The 12916-nt window shown below is 51.1% G+C and overlaps 3 protein-coding genes across 6 annotated transcripts in view; 2 read left to right on the forward strand and 1 right to left on the reverse strand.

The window, feature by feature from the left end:
• Nucleotides 1-2121, forward strand: part of LOC113211376 (uncharacterized) — a 7812-nt gene extending 5691 nt beyond the window's left edge. Inside the window, exon 5 of one of the 2 annotated variants that reach the window (XM_052264348.1) lies at nt 1264-2069. In XM_052264348.1, coding sequence (XP_052120308.1) covers nt 1264-1818 — 555 coding nt within the window. In that variant the 3' untranslated portion in view covers nt 1819-2069. Of the gene's footprint in view, nt 1-1263 lie in introns of both variants that reach the window. The other variant, XM_052264352.1, reaches the window with a different exon arrangement.
• Nucleotides 2122-2331: 210 nt separating this feature from the next.
• LOC113211379 (rhodopsin) lies at nt 2332-7805 on the forward strand. 3 transcript variants are annotated; one of them, XR_008010839.1, is made up of 8 exons: nt 2332-2537; nt 4117-4247; nt 4701-5046; nt 5276-5382; nt 5452-5710; nt 6247-6413; nt 7041-7304; nt 7442-7805. XR_008010839.1 is itself a non-coding variant. In XM_052264405.1 (7 exons), exons 2-7 carry the CDS (start codon nt 4123-4125, stop codon nt 7177-7179), a joined length of 1143 nt encoding a protein of 380 aa, XP_052120365.1. In that variant the 5' UTR covers nt 2332-2537; nt 4117-4122; the 3' UTR covers nt 7180-7805. The 3 variants fall into 3 exon arrangements, 2 of the variants coding, with proteins under 2 accessions (XP_052120365.1, XP_052120366.1); XM_052264405.1 differs by having other exon boundaries at nt 7041-7805; XM_052264406.1 differs by lacking the exon at nt 2332-2537 and adding an exon at nt 2812-2830 and having other exon boundaries at nt 7041-7805.
• A 697-nt stretch (nt 7806-8502) lies between these two features.
• The window catches only part of LOC127748891 (follicle-stimulating hormone receptor-like), a 7351-nt gene continuing 2937 nt past the window's right edge, over nt 8503-12916 (reverse strand). Inside the window, exons 2-4 of the mRNA XM_052264305.1 lie at nt 11588-11759; nt 9598-9863; nt 8503-9375 (exon numbers count right to left, since the gene is read on the reverse strand). Coding sequence (XP_052120265.1) covers nt 9129-9375; nt 9598-9863; nt 11588-11759 — 685 coding nt within the window. The 3' untranslated portion in view covers nt 8503-9128. The remainder of the gene's footprint in view (nt 9376-9597; nt 9864-11587; nt 11760-12916) is intronic.

Here is a 12916-nt window from a genome sequence, read left to right on the forward strand (position 1 = left end):
TACCGCGAGCCACGCTCGTGTCCCTGTTGAAGGCCCACGCGCCAACGCTGAAAGAGCTGCAGCTGTGGGTGGGCATGCCGGGGCAACGGGACTGGCCGTACAGCTGCAGCGACCTGCACTCGCTGCTGCAGCAGTGCGCGCTGCACGGGCTGCAGAGACTTGTACTGCTGCGGTGGTCCTCCAGCCGGACGCACAGCTCCCCGGAAGACTGCACTGAACAGTGCGAGGCGGTGCGGGAGGCGCTGCCTGGTGCCGATGTGCTCTGCGAAGTGTGTCACAACGTGGCGCGGCAGAGCTTCTAGGGACTTAGGCACTGACTCTCGTGCGCTTTGAACAAAACAGAAGTAATCAAAACCGTGTGATCTGTGCGAATAAAAAATAACAATGCCTATAATACTTTGAATTATTACCAAACTACGAAACGTAATCCCGTGTCGTTAAGTTGATCACGTGAAACTCGGCGTAGACATTGGTGAGAAATCATATTATGAAGCCTCTATTGCACATTTCTTTTCACCTACTGACGCTGTTTCCATTCCCCGATAATTGACCGATAAAATTAATATGCGGGTGATACGGTTAAGTAATCTTAGAAACATTTTCTAAGTTTGTATAAACAACAAAGCAATTGTTATGTATTACAAACTACCAGCCCATCACATTTTTCAAATAGATATTGAACTCGTATACACAGAAATAATACTCACAAAATTGCTTCCACATTCCTTACACATTTCGTAAGTATTATACTAGCAATTTTGTGACCGATCGGGATGGGGGATCTATAACGCATAAAAACCCACAGCAGCCAAATTTTTCGCAACTTAAATTTTTGTAATGATTTAACAACACTGAAAACCCAACAGTGTACTTAGTACACACAAAAGAGTCGACTTGCAAGAACAATCTACAGTACACTCTTTCTTGTTTGTAGATTACCGAAGGTAAAGCGCACAATTCTTTGTGTACTAAGGTAAGTACACACTCTACACACTTTGGAAGGTGTGTGCTAGCAAGTCGTCTCTTCCTTGTGTGAAATAAGTATACTGCTGGTTTTGCAGTGTGCATAACATAATAGACTGTTAACATGTTGAGGCCCACATGCCCTCACCTTAACCTGTTTAATAACAATTAAGTCGTAATTTTACGGCATACGTTTTTTGTAAAATCAACAACAAAACCTTTTTTTGTAATATGCAAAACATTCGTGCCAAAGAATGTCCTCTACTTGTTTGCTAAAAATAATCATGTGTTCTGGTGCAGGTCAGTAGGCTGGCCGACGTTCACTGTAACTTTGACCGCGCATGGAGCCTCCAGCTGCTACAGTGCGCCGCACAGACGGTGGAACAGCTCAAAATTTTGAGTCCGCGCAAAGAACACTTCCGTGCAATGCAGAGCATGCTGCGACTTGAGAGGCTGGAGGTGTGTTGTGACGCCGTCCTGGAAGCGCATCGCCCCGGACCGCCCGCGGCACAACCGAGACACAACAGCCTCAAGTGGCTCCGGGCGCAGAACCTACACCGAGACACGTTGATGTCCCTGCTAAAGGGCAACGCTCAGACGCTGGAGAAGCTGCACCTTTGGGTGGGCACTCCGGGACAGCAGAACTGGCCCCTTGCCTGCAACGACCTGCATTCGCTGCTAGAGCAGTGCGGGCTGCGGGCGTTGAGGAGGATTGTGCTCCACAGGGGGATGGTCAGCTGCCTCCACAGCGCAGCCGACTGCACCAGTCAGCGCAGTGCTGTGCGCGAGGTGGTCCCTCCTGGAGTCGAAGTTTTGTGCGAGTGGTGTGACTATGTGCCGAGGGAAAGCATCTAATAGTACGTAGTACTGAAGATGAATGAAAATCATCTTGCATGTCGTTTACTAACACTTCAATAAAGACTATGGTTAAAAAATTCTGGTTAAAATTTAATGCAGCCAAACTTAACAAATTTAAAAGTACTCATAAAAATAGGTTTGTAACGTATTCTTCTACTTATTGAAACAATGGCGCCAGATAAGTTTCACATATTCGGTTCATGCAGTTTCAGGGGAAACCCTCTTCAACCGCTGCTCCAGATTGCCCACCGGGCCGGCGCCACGTTCGGAGCTCACGTGCGCCGGACCCGGGTGGGCAGCATGTGGTGGGGCCGGGTGGGGCGGGGCAAGGCGGTGCGGGGCGCGGCCATGGCCGGTCTGCTACGCGGCTCACGCGCCGATCCGTCTAAACTAATAAGTCCCGGGCAAGAGGCACACAAACCGAGTTTTCAGGGTGAAAGTTCAGGAAGGCGTGCCCGGGGAGGGCGGGGGTTGCAGGGAGGCAGGTGGGGTGCGTCCTTCGTATATAGGCGTGCGGGGCAGCGCAGGCCCACACCTGAGGCGCTGGTCGGGGAGAGTGTGTCCGTGCGGCAGCAGCTCCTCGAAGCGGCGCAGTCAGCCAGCGCGAATGTGAACGGTTTGGGACGGCTCAGGACGGCCCAGGACGGCCCAGGACCCGGCACGACTGAAGAGGGGCTTCAGGAAGAGAGGGATATAACCAGCAAATACAAGAAAAAGTGAGTGAAGTGCAATCGTGAAGTGCAGTGTGCCAGTGCAGTGTGCTCAGCCAACGTTCGCGGACGTACGCCGCATATATCTGTTTTGGAGTTATCGGTGGCATGGTTCCAAAGAGGCGAGTCTAACACCACAAAGCCATAGGATTGTATCCGGCTTCCGTGAGCCAAACTTGTTTGACATCGGTCATGAAGACGAGGCAGAGGTGGGTGCTCAGCGAGGACTGTGTAAAGCTGCAGTGGGTTGTTCCTGTGATAAGAGCGAAGGATAATGAAGGTCACGTCAACTTGTTGAGGTAAGTTCCCGCCCGCGGGGCCGGGGAGAGGCGCTGACTGCGAGGCTGGCTGCGGGATCCAGCCCGGGCAGCTGGTTGCAGCCCCCTCCTCTTACCCCGTCCCTCTCGCGGCCGCGCCACATGTACACTAGAGAGGCAGAGTTCAAACCGCTGCCGCAGCACGTGTGTCGTGTCAGCACCCAGGCGTGTTGCAGGTGATGAAACAAACTGAAAGTTCGGAAAACTTTTAACTAAACAAACATCTAAAGAGCACGAAACAAAATCAAATAATAGCAACAATTAATTGGAATGGAGGCCCTGGAATCTCTATCCTACTACAATGCATCATTTATGTGGAAATAACGATTAAAATAGATCACTAGAGGACCCAAGTGATTAAAATCTCGCCGGGAATAGGAAAAGTAGCTTTTTTTTAGATCCCCGTGCTAACGGCACCGTGCACCTATTTCCTAATTCTTAACCGTACAGCCTTCTGTTTTGTGTGCTCGGGGTTGTTTTCTTTTGCTGGTCTCTTGACAAGATAAATCCCAAGTCGGCACATGGTGGTCGTGCCTTGCTGGCCCGTGTTCTTTTTTCCGAGACTGAAAGTGTTCAAAATCTAAAATCACCTACTGCTGTACATTTCAAAAGCAGTGCAGTACTATTATTTGTCATGTGCGTGTTTTATTCAATGAAAAGAAAACATTTTGTGGTCCTGTGGAAATCAAATAACCCCTCATATTACTCTGAAACTTTTTATCAATGATGTATATGCTATTCCTACTGTAGGTGTGCGTAGATCGTTCTAGCCGACAATTAGAAAACAATGATGTTGAGTATTTGGGTGACACTCTTATCGATGCAAGAGAAAAGCAAAACTTCAAGAAAAACCGTAAACGTATTGAAATCATGAAAAATCATGCTGCTAATCCGGTTGTCGCCTCAGTACCCCAGCAATTGCTGGTTGAGGTTAACCTCAAAACAGAAAGAGGCGCGTGGGCGTTGTAGCGTTAGTATTCGGTCAGTACACTGTTGATTGACAGCTCTGCTTGGGTGTTTTCTCTCGCAAAGCGCGACCCAGATCCACTGAGCCGCGCCGAACCGCAGCGCAGGTCCAGCTCTGCACCCTGATTGGACCGGGATTACCTGCAGCGGATTGTGTTGGAAACAACACAGTGTGCAAACACTCTCTTGCTTTGGTAGGGTAGAGGGAGAGAGATGGAAGATTCCCAATATGTGCGCCTGCATTGAACTTTCCCTCGTGTTTTCGGCCCTCTGCACAGAGCATATTTTATCATGTGCTGCAGGTAACCATGTCGCTGCTCCACGAGCCCCACTTCAGCGCCTACCAATGGCAGCCCGCGACCGGTGGCTTCGGCAACCACACCGTTGTAGACAGCGTCCCGGCGGAAATGTTGCACATGGTGGATCCCCATTGGTAATGTTTAAAGCTTAAATATGTTTAAAATAGCCTTTGTTTTCGACTTGTTTTAGTTTTTTAACGTGTAGAGAGAAAGCAAAAAATCAAACAGAAATCGTTGGGATTGTTTTGATTTGTTGTAAAAATACATGGTTCTCTTCAATTTGACTCTATGTCGCCCGATGATTCAAATACTGCGGCGTCACATACTATAAATGGTAAATTGTGTCACATTATTTAGAATATCACGTGATCCGTGACATTGGTACGACTACCATTCAATGGTAAGCCCGTTAGAGCAGAGCAGGGGTATGCCACGTTCTAACGAATTTGACATGATGTACCAAACACTGTGACACAATTCACAATGTATAGAATGTGCCGTCACAGTATTTTAACAAAAAACAGTGCGAGGTGACGCAATACAAACGGGTGGTTTCGATTTCTATACGTCTTATGTTATGCGAACAGGTACCAGTTTCCGCCTATGAACCCGCTGTGGCACGGGCTGCTGGGTTTCGTGATCGGGTGCCTGGGCGTCATCTCGCTCATCGGCAACGGTGTAGTCGTGTTCATCTTCTGCTCCACCCGGGGCTTGCGCACCCCGTCCAACATGCTTGTCGTCAACCTTGCTATGTCCGACTTCCTCATGATGTTCACCATGGCACCGCCCATGGTCATCAACTGTTATTACGAGACGTGGGTGCTGGGGCCCTTCATGTGCGAGCTCTACGGCTTGTTCGGGTCGCTCTTCGGCTGCGGCTCAATATGGACCATGACGCTCATCGCCATGGACCGGTACAACGTGATCGTCCGAGTGAGTTGCGGATAGGCACCACTACCACACTGAACACTCACCCCTATACTTAATTATTACAAGTGAACTAACGCCGACTATAATTTGAGGAATGCCATCGTTGCCTCATGATACTTTACGGAAAAATTTAGTGGGGCCATGGATCCACCCTTTTTGAAAAACCATCGAACTGAAGGTGTTAACACACCCTGAAGCAATCCTACTGATAAGAATTATTTCCCCACTCTAGGGTCTCTCGGCGGCTCCAATGACCAACAAGAAAGCATTCCTCTGGATCCTGTTCATTTGGATCATGGCTGTGGTCTGGACCGTGTTTCCTATGGTGGGATGGAACAGGTAAGTCTTGACAACGAGTTGCGGAATCAGCACTGCCCCGACCCGACACTAACGAAGAGCATGTCTCAGGTACGTCCCCGAGGGAAACATGACGGCCTGCGGCACCGACTACCTCAACAAGGACTTCTTCAGCCGGAGCTACATCCTCGTATACTCGTGCTTCGTTTATTTCCTGCCACTCATTATCATCATCTGGGCTTACTTCTACATCGTCCAGGCCGTGTGCGCGCACGAGAAGAACATGCGCGAGCAGGCCAAGAAGATGAACGTCGCATCGCTGCGGTCAGCCGAGAACCAGGCGACCAACGCCGAGGCCAAACTAGCAAAGGTAAAAAACCAACACTCAAAAATACCATTTGGAGTTAAGCATTTTTTGTTTATTTTTTTTTGAAACATTCGACTTTCAAACGATAACAATTTTAGATCACCATTCTGACTGACCACAGCGCATTTTAGATGGTCACAAAATATTAAATAGATTCATAGTAACTTGAGAACTTTGTAATTATGAAAAATCAAACTCGTGCTTGTACGATATTTCAAAATAATTACCTAAAAATCTACGGATATTTTAAATTTTCACAGTTAAACAAAACAGGGCTCACAGGACGAAATCACAACAGTGTAAACTGGAATGGGTCTTCTTACCTTAATGTTAATAGGATAGTGAAATCGATGTGGTTGGGTCTTCTTGTGACCCCACGGGCATGCCACAGCATGATGTCGATGTCGATTTAGAAACAAAATTTCGGGAGATTAATTTTTGAATCAAAATTTAAACACAAGATCTCAGTTTTGGCATGCGTTTCTGGTCCGGTTATACCACAGGTAAGCCATTTAACCGTGACGCTTCATCTGTTGTAGGTGGCGCTCATGACCATCTCTCTGTGGTTCATGGCGTGGACGCCGTATCTCATCATCAACTACGCGGGCATTTTCGAGGGCTACAAGATCAGCCCACTCGCCACCATCTGGAGCTCGCTTTTCGCGAAAGCGGGCGCCTGCTACAACCCCATCGTGTACGGCATCAGGTAAGAAGGGCCGCTAGCAGAGCAATTTGACAACGCCAACGCCAGGCAGGTGCAGCACGAGGGCATCCGGCTGGGGAAGGGGTGGGGCATGGCGCGGGCATGGGCCAGACCCTGGAGGAATTCGCTACCCCACCTGCCCGTCCGGCTAGCGCCAGCCTCAAGGCAAGCCTGCAACGAGTCCAATTCCACAGGCTGAAATAATTCGTACCAATGACATATTTTGTCTACAACGCGAAAAATGGAGCGATTATTTATTAGGCCGGGCTTAGCACAACACTTTGCTTCGTAACAGTTTCTGCTGTATTTGCTCGAACAGCCAGATCATATATTCGCCATCTCTGTCCGTCTCTATGAAAGCCCAATAGGAGAAGAAGTCTGACTGTTACAAGAGTAGAACAAAATGTCTAACTGCTGCAGTAGTAAAACTGGCTTGTTCGACCCCTACAACATAGAAAAAATAGGTTATTGAAAACTTTTCCTCCCACTGTTCTTCTGTTCTTTCTCTTAAAATTTTTGTTTTTCTCTTACCGTAATAGAAATTAGTCTGTTGACCCAACAGGGAATTCTTAAAGCTCTCGATGTTGTCTGCAAATGCCAGTTAACCAGCACGTACCTTCTTGTTGACAGTCACCCGCGGTATAGAGTCGCGCTGCAGAAGAAGTTCCCCAGCCTGTCGTGCGCGCCCGCCATTGACGACACGGCCTCCGTGTCCTCGGGCGTGACGAACGTCTCCGTGTCCGAGTCCGTGGTCACCGAGAAGGCGTAGCCCGGCGGCTGAGAGCGCTCGCCTCGACGAGCAGCCCGGAGCGCAACGGCGTGTGTTGCACCGCGGGCCTTGCAACGTACGGCACCGCGCCCCGGGAACTTGACGAGTTCACTGGTAAAACAAAGGTGCTAAGTCCTGCCTTTCCTGGGGCAATAAAGACATTTTCAGTTTAGTGCCTAACAAAGGCACTAAACAGGGTATAAATTGCCCAAAAGGTGCTAGTGCCTTTTAAAGGCAGGAGTTAGCACCTTTCTTTTTCCAGTGTGAGCGGCGCGTATACCGGCGAGAGCAGGACAGAATCTGCCCGGCGGACCTCGCGGCCGGGGAGCCACAAGTCGTGCCCTCCTCTGACCGGCGTGCGTACCAAACAACTTCGACGAAAAAATTGGCTGTGTTTTCGTGCGGCTGTGGCCAGTTTTTGTAAGTTTGAAGGATTTTAAAGTCATTTCCAGATTCAAACAAAATTTGTAAATACGAGAGATGAAAGTTATTTAATGGCGTATGAGTGTTCGGGTCAAACTTTAAGGGCCTTAATGCAGACGTTCTCCACCCATTCCATAACAGCTTATAGTTCATTTTTTTCATTTTCACCAATAAAGATTGAAAAATTTAACGACTGGAAAAAATCTTTTTACTAGAACTCGGACGACCAGGCGAAGTGAGGATAATTTAAAAAGAAAAATTTGTTGTCTTCCTACAGAATTTTATTCGTTTCTGATGTAATTTTCACAATCAAAATATGTACAGCATTTACACGTTGACCAAGAAAACGTCTGGTTCTGGAAGTTAAACAGAACAAAAAGAAAGACTTTCTGTACACTACGTACGTGCGTACAAAATTTTAATGCGATTTCTTAAGAAAATGGTTTACAAAACACGATACACTGACAGCAGTTTACCCACGCGCAATGATCCACAGTAGAAAGCAATCCAGTTGAGTTAGGAGGTAGAAAATGTTCGAACCTCGCGACAATACTACTCCGTTTAGGATTTTGGCGAGTCAACAGGGCCGCCCGGAAGAATTCCCGGGCCAGTGGGGCTGGAGCAGCAGCGCCCCCAATTAGTCGCGACTGCCTCCCACCCCTCCGGCTGCTCCACCCATCCTCCCCCATCTTACTCGCCCACGGCCCTATTCATAGATCACGCAGGACAGTTTAAAGGGGAGCAGCAGAGAACAGCAGCTCTTTTGGGGAGAGCTTGCAGCATGCCTGCCCTACGCTCTCTTTCACCCATTACATACATTTCTCTCTCCTCCCTCCCTGGTTCATCTCTATCCACCTCGCGTCTACCTCCCTCCCTCTCCCCCCCCCCCCCCCCCTCTCCCTCTCTCTCTCTCTCTCTCTCTCTCCCGACAAGCGCACAAGGGGTGGGACCGCGGGAAATGAGCTACGGGTTCCTCCCTTCCGTTTCAACAAACCGCGGAGCCGTGCGCCAAGGCCAGGTATGAGAAGTTCCCTTCACTCATCAGCAGCATAAAGCGGTCAGAAGAGGCATGCAAGAAGGGGGAACGGAATTGGCGCCAAACGAGCCGGCTTGCGGCGAGGGAGGGGGAGGGGAGGAATGATTCACCCCGAAAAAAACACGTTGTTGATCTTTTGCTGTACTAAAAACATGGGGTAAAGCTCGACGGTCAGGTCGAGCTCCCAGTCGCCTAGATATTTCGCATCAAAGGAAAGCCAACGCCAAGAGCGCGTGCTTTCCCGTTGACATCAAAGCAGGCCCCCAAAGTAAGAACATATTTTGGCATTGCCTTCTGTTTTCTGGGTGAATGTAAGTACACAAACGAGACTGCAAAAGAACGTGGCACGTGGTAAGTAAAAGATCAAATGCGAGTCTTCTGCCCGACGGCAGAAGTAAGTCACGGGGCCTACGGCTGTAAACCAGTTCACTCTATCGGCGTCACGTTACGACGCCCTTCCATAGGGCGAGGGGGAGGGGGCGAGCGTGCCCTACAGCCTGTCGGCCAGGATGTGCGGCGGCACGTGGAGGCGGCCCTCGCTGCGGCTGCCGTTGCGCGCGCGCTGCTCCACCAGCACGAGCTCCAGCTCGGTCGAGTCGTCCCGGCGGCCCCCGGCGGCAGGCAGCAGCCCCGAGGCCGATGCCGGGCCGACCGCGCGCGCGCTGGGGCCGCCGCTCAGGGCGCCGTCGGCGCGCCGCGAGGAGCCGCGGGGGGTCGTGCCAGCCGCGCCCTTGTACCTGGAATGTACAGCGCCCAAACCTTACAACCCCACACTTCAGAGGCCTTTTCATTACATCCAGTCCCATACACTAAGCAAATGGTTCAGGTATTTTAGTCGAACGCTTCTTGGAAGGATGCGAGACGGCGGCATCCCACACGTGAAAATGCTGCCAGCCGCAGTTCGAAACTACGGAGTCAACAGTTGTAATTGTGTGGCCAGAGGTGGTCCCAGAGCTTACCTGGCGGCGCCCGACGCAAACAGCTTGGAGCGGCTGAGGAGGTTGAGCAGGTCGTTCCGGAACTGGCGCGTGAGCAGCGCGTACAGGTAGGGGTTGGCGCACGCGTTGAGCGGGTAGAAGAAGACGAGGAGGATCTTGGTGCGCGGCACGTCGATGAGCGGCGCGCCCAGCAGCGCGGTGGCGCCGAAAAAGGCGATGGGCGCCCAGCAGGCGAAGTCAGTGAGCACGAGCAGCGTCATGCGCTTGGCCACCTGCACCGCGCACCGCTGCGGACAGCACGAGCAACGCGCGCATGAGTGAGCACATGACTACCTCATCCTCCGTGAGGGCCACCAAGGCCCCCCCTCTGATGGATATCAGAGAATGAGCAGCGGAGTGGACCATTTTTCATTCCAGTTTGTCACATCGTTACGCTCGCCCGCATGTAAAAAGGAATAAGTTCTGGAATTGGATCCGAGTGAGTCCCCTCCCCACCCTCCTCCCGCAAACAGGGCCACAGGGGAAGAAAGAGACCGAGAGTCTGGAATGAATTCTGGTGACGAAGAGACTCGCACCAAAAGGAGAGGCGAGGCGCGCCGCCGCTACTAGCTTTTTTAAATGGATTAAGGAAAGAGGAAACAGAAAGTGACCGCCGAAACTGGAGGTCCTTCCGAAACATGGAACGGTAAAGGATGATCTTCGCACGCCCCAAGAGAAAAATACTGCTAATCAAGACGTGCACTGCATACGGATTCAATGAGAATGTGTGGCCACGTGGTCACAGTCCTAAGTTGAATCAGTCCCCAAAATCGAGCCGGACTAAACGTAAACGTGTTAATCCTTCTCATGTGGCCCCTTAGAGTGGCTCTCAAAATTCGCACAAAAACACGCCACTGAAAACAAATTGTAAAAAATAAAACTGAATCTGGAGAGAGCGTGCGGACACCGTGGCAGACACCCAGCGCGACAAGAAGATCCACGAGGACAGCTGGCGCCCCCCCCCCCCCCCCGCACGTGGTGCAATGAACAATCCGGCTCGCTCTGGTTTCCCTTTTTTCCAGCACAATTCCGGCTGCGGCTGCGCCCAGCGCGCGTCGTTCGTAAGTAAAGTTTAGGCCCCCGTCTCTCACCAGGCCGACACTCGGCGGCGAGGACCTTGGCGGCAGCCAGGAGGGTGAAAGGAAAGACGGGGGGTTGAGGTTGAGGAGTGGGAGAGGGGAGGCTAAGCCAGCGTCGGCCGAGCAGGTCGCACCACTTCGGCCACTTTCTTTCCGGGACGGATTGCGCAGGGTGGGAAGCAGTAGTAGCTTTAATGTCGTGAAAGGCGAGTGAGCGCCGATCACCCGCGACCAGCAAGTTAAAACATTGCTTGAATGACTCGGGCCACATGGCGAATGGGGTTTCAATCACTTCGTCTCATCGTCTCTTGACCAGAGACACCCTCCGACCCACCAGTGCACTGTGTCTTGTCTGACTCCGATTCCACTCTCAACCCACGGAAAAGTTTCCGTGAATAATTCCAAGTTACTTCCCAGGCTGATGAGCTGCCGTCCTTGCGCTTTGCGAGTTGGTCGCGACTGTCGCTCATGCACACCCCAAAAAATCGTTCCTTTGATAATGACATTGTCTCTTGTTTCAAAGGAATTTTTCTTTGTTTAACGACAAAAATTCCTAGATTAAAATATCACTGGAAAAACTAATGTTACCATGGTAACGTTTTATCATGTGACCAAGACCGGTAACGTTTCCTGATGCGACCTACCCCATGCAAAAGGATAGGGCCATCACAAACAGGTTGCATCACCAAACGTTACCTGGTGTGGTCGCGTCAAGAAACGTTACCTCGGTAACGTTAGTTTTTCCAGTGTAGTTTTCTTTAAATAAAGGCAATATTTTTTTCTAAAATAAAGAAAACATTTCACTCTTGTGTGCTTAAGGAAAAATTACCTTGATTCAAGGGAACGATTTTTACCGCACAAGGGTCCACCGGAATCGAGCCCGAGCTACTTACCGTCACGTCGGAGCGTTGCATGGCGGCGCGGGCGTCCTGTCCGCCGCGCACGGCCTGGTACATGCGCAGGTAGCAGGCGCAGATCACCAGGAAGGCCACGGCCGTGAAGGACAGCAGCGCGCCGAGGTAGGCCCGGTCCCGCGGCAGCACGGAGCGCAGCGGCAGGCAGATGCTGAACGGAGATCATCGAGTTAATCGTGGGGCGCAATATGCAATAAAGCCTCGGTCCGTCCCGTCCGGCTTGCCGAGGTGCATAAGTGCGCGGGGGCGCGGCAAACGGACAGGAGTAGCCTGCTAATCGCCCAGCGCTCAGTGCGGCGCCTTACTCCCTCCGGCCACCACTTCTCAGCGACAGGCAAGCTCACCTCCAGCGGGGACCCCTGGGCCCTGGGGCACCCAAATGCATCCCTCCCACTCTAGCCAGCCCAACCACCTCCGGCCGGCCGGGCGGTGTCCCGCGCGCCGGACATGGGGACGGGCCTGGATTTGCACTCTGTGACGCTGGCGAGAGAGGGGCGCGGCCCAGGTTTGCGGCGCCGGCGCCTGTGCTCGCGTTCACTCTGGACACTCCGCTGGAGCCAGCTGTTCTTGAACGCGCGCGATGTCGCAACACGACCCTGTACAATCGACCGAGCCCAGCGCCATTCGGCGGTAACCTTTACATGAGAAAGGACAGTTTCGACAGTTTTCAACCCAAAAACAGTCATTTTCACTTGGGCCAGGTACAACTTGTAACTTTACAGAAACAAGTTAGCATCCAATTGTTGAGGAGTGCTTCAGAAGAACACATCTTCGGTGGATACACAAAAACTGTCCTTTTCCTTTCCTATTTAAGGGAACTCTGAAAATCCAACTGGTGCTGGAAATGTGCAATAATGATCACACCTATTACAATGTTTTCTTATTTCAAGTCCATTTTGACCTAGGATCAATTTGAATCTTGAGACAAGACGACATTACCTTTCGATTGAGAAAATTATCTTACTTAAAAAAAAAAATCGTCTTGGTGACAAGAAAAAAATAATCTTGGGTCACTCTTGGTACAAATGTACTTAAAACAAGAAATCATTTTTCTGGGTGCAGAAAAAGCATTGGTATGGTTCATGCATAATTCCGGCAGCAGTGACAATAATGCACCAGCTGAGTGCGCCACCATCCCGGCTGAGGTGCAAGAGGAGTTGCGTACCCATCCCAGCAGCTCGGAGTTGGAACTGTCCCGCCGGGCGGGGCAAGGTGGGGCGATCTTCCGGGTGCTCACAAACACGGCGCGACAGGCAGCCACACCGCCGGGCTGGATGACTGCCGGGCAGCGCCACGTGCCGCGGCTCA

Source organism: Frankliniella occidentalis, unplaced genomic scaffold (genome assembly GCF_000697945.3).
Source record: "Frankliniella occidentalis isolate FOCC.00 unplaced genomic scaffold, Focc_3.1 Scaffold18, whole genome shotgun sequence".
Classification (NCBI taxonomy): Eukaryota; Metazoa; Arthropoda; class Insecta; order Thysanoptera; family Thripidae; genus Frankliniella; species Frankliniella occidentalis.

What these genes read in the sequence shown, in the direction of transcription:
- LOC113211379 (XM_052264405.1), top strand. Translation starts at nt 4,123, where the DNA reads ATGTCGCTGCTCCACGAGCCCCACTTCAGCGCCTACCAATGGCAGCCC. An exon ending in GGTACAACGTGATCGTCCGA is followed by an intron (nt 5,047 to 5,275) that starts GTGAGTTGCGGA and finishes TCCCCACTCTAG; the next exon opens with GGTCTCTCGGCGGCTCCAAT. An exon ending in CCCATCGTGTACGGCATCAG is followed by an intron (nt 6,414 to 7,040) that starts GTAAGAAGGGCC and finishes TCTTGTTGACAG; the next exon opens with TCACCCGCGGTATAGAGTCG.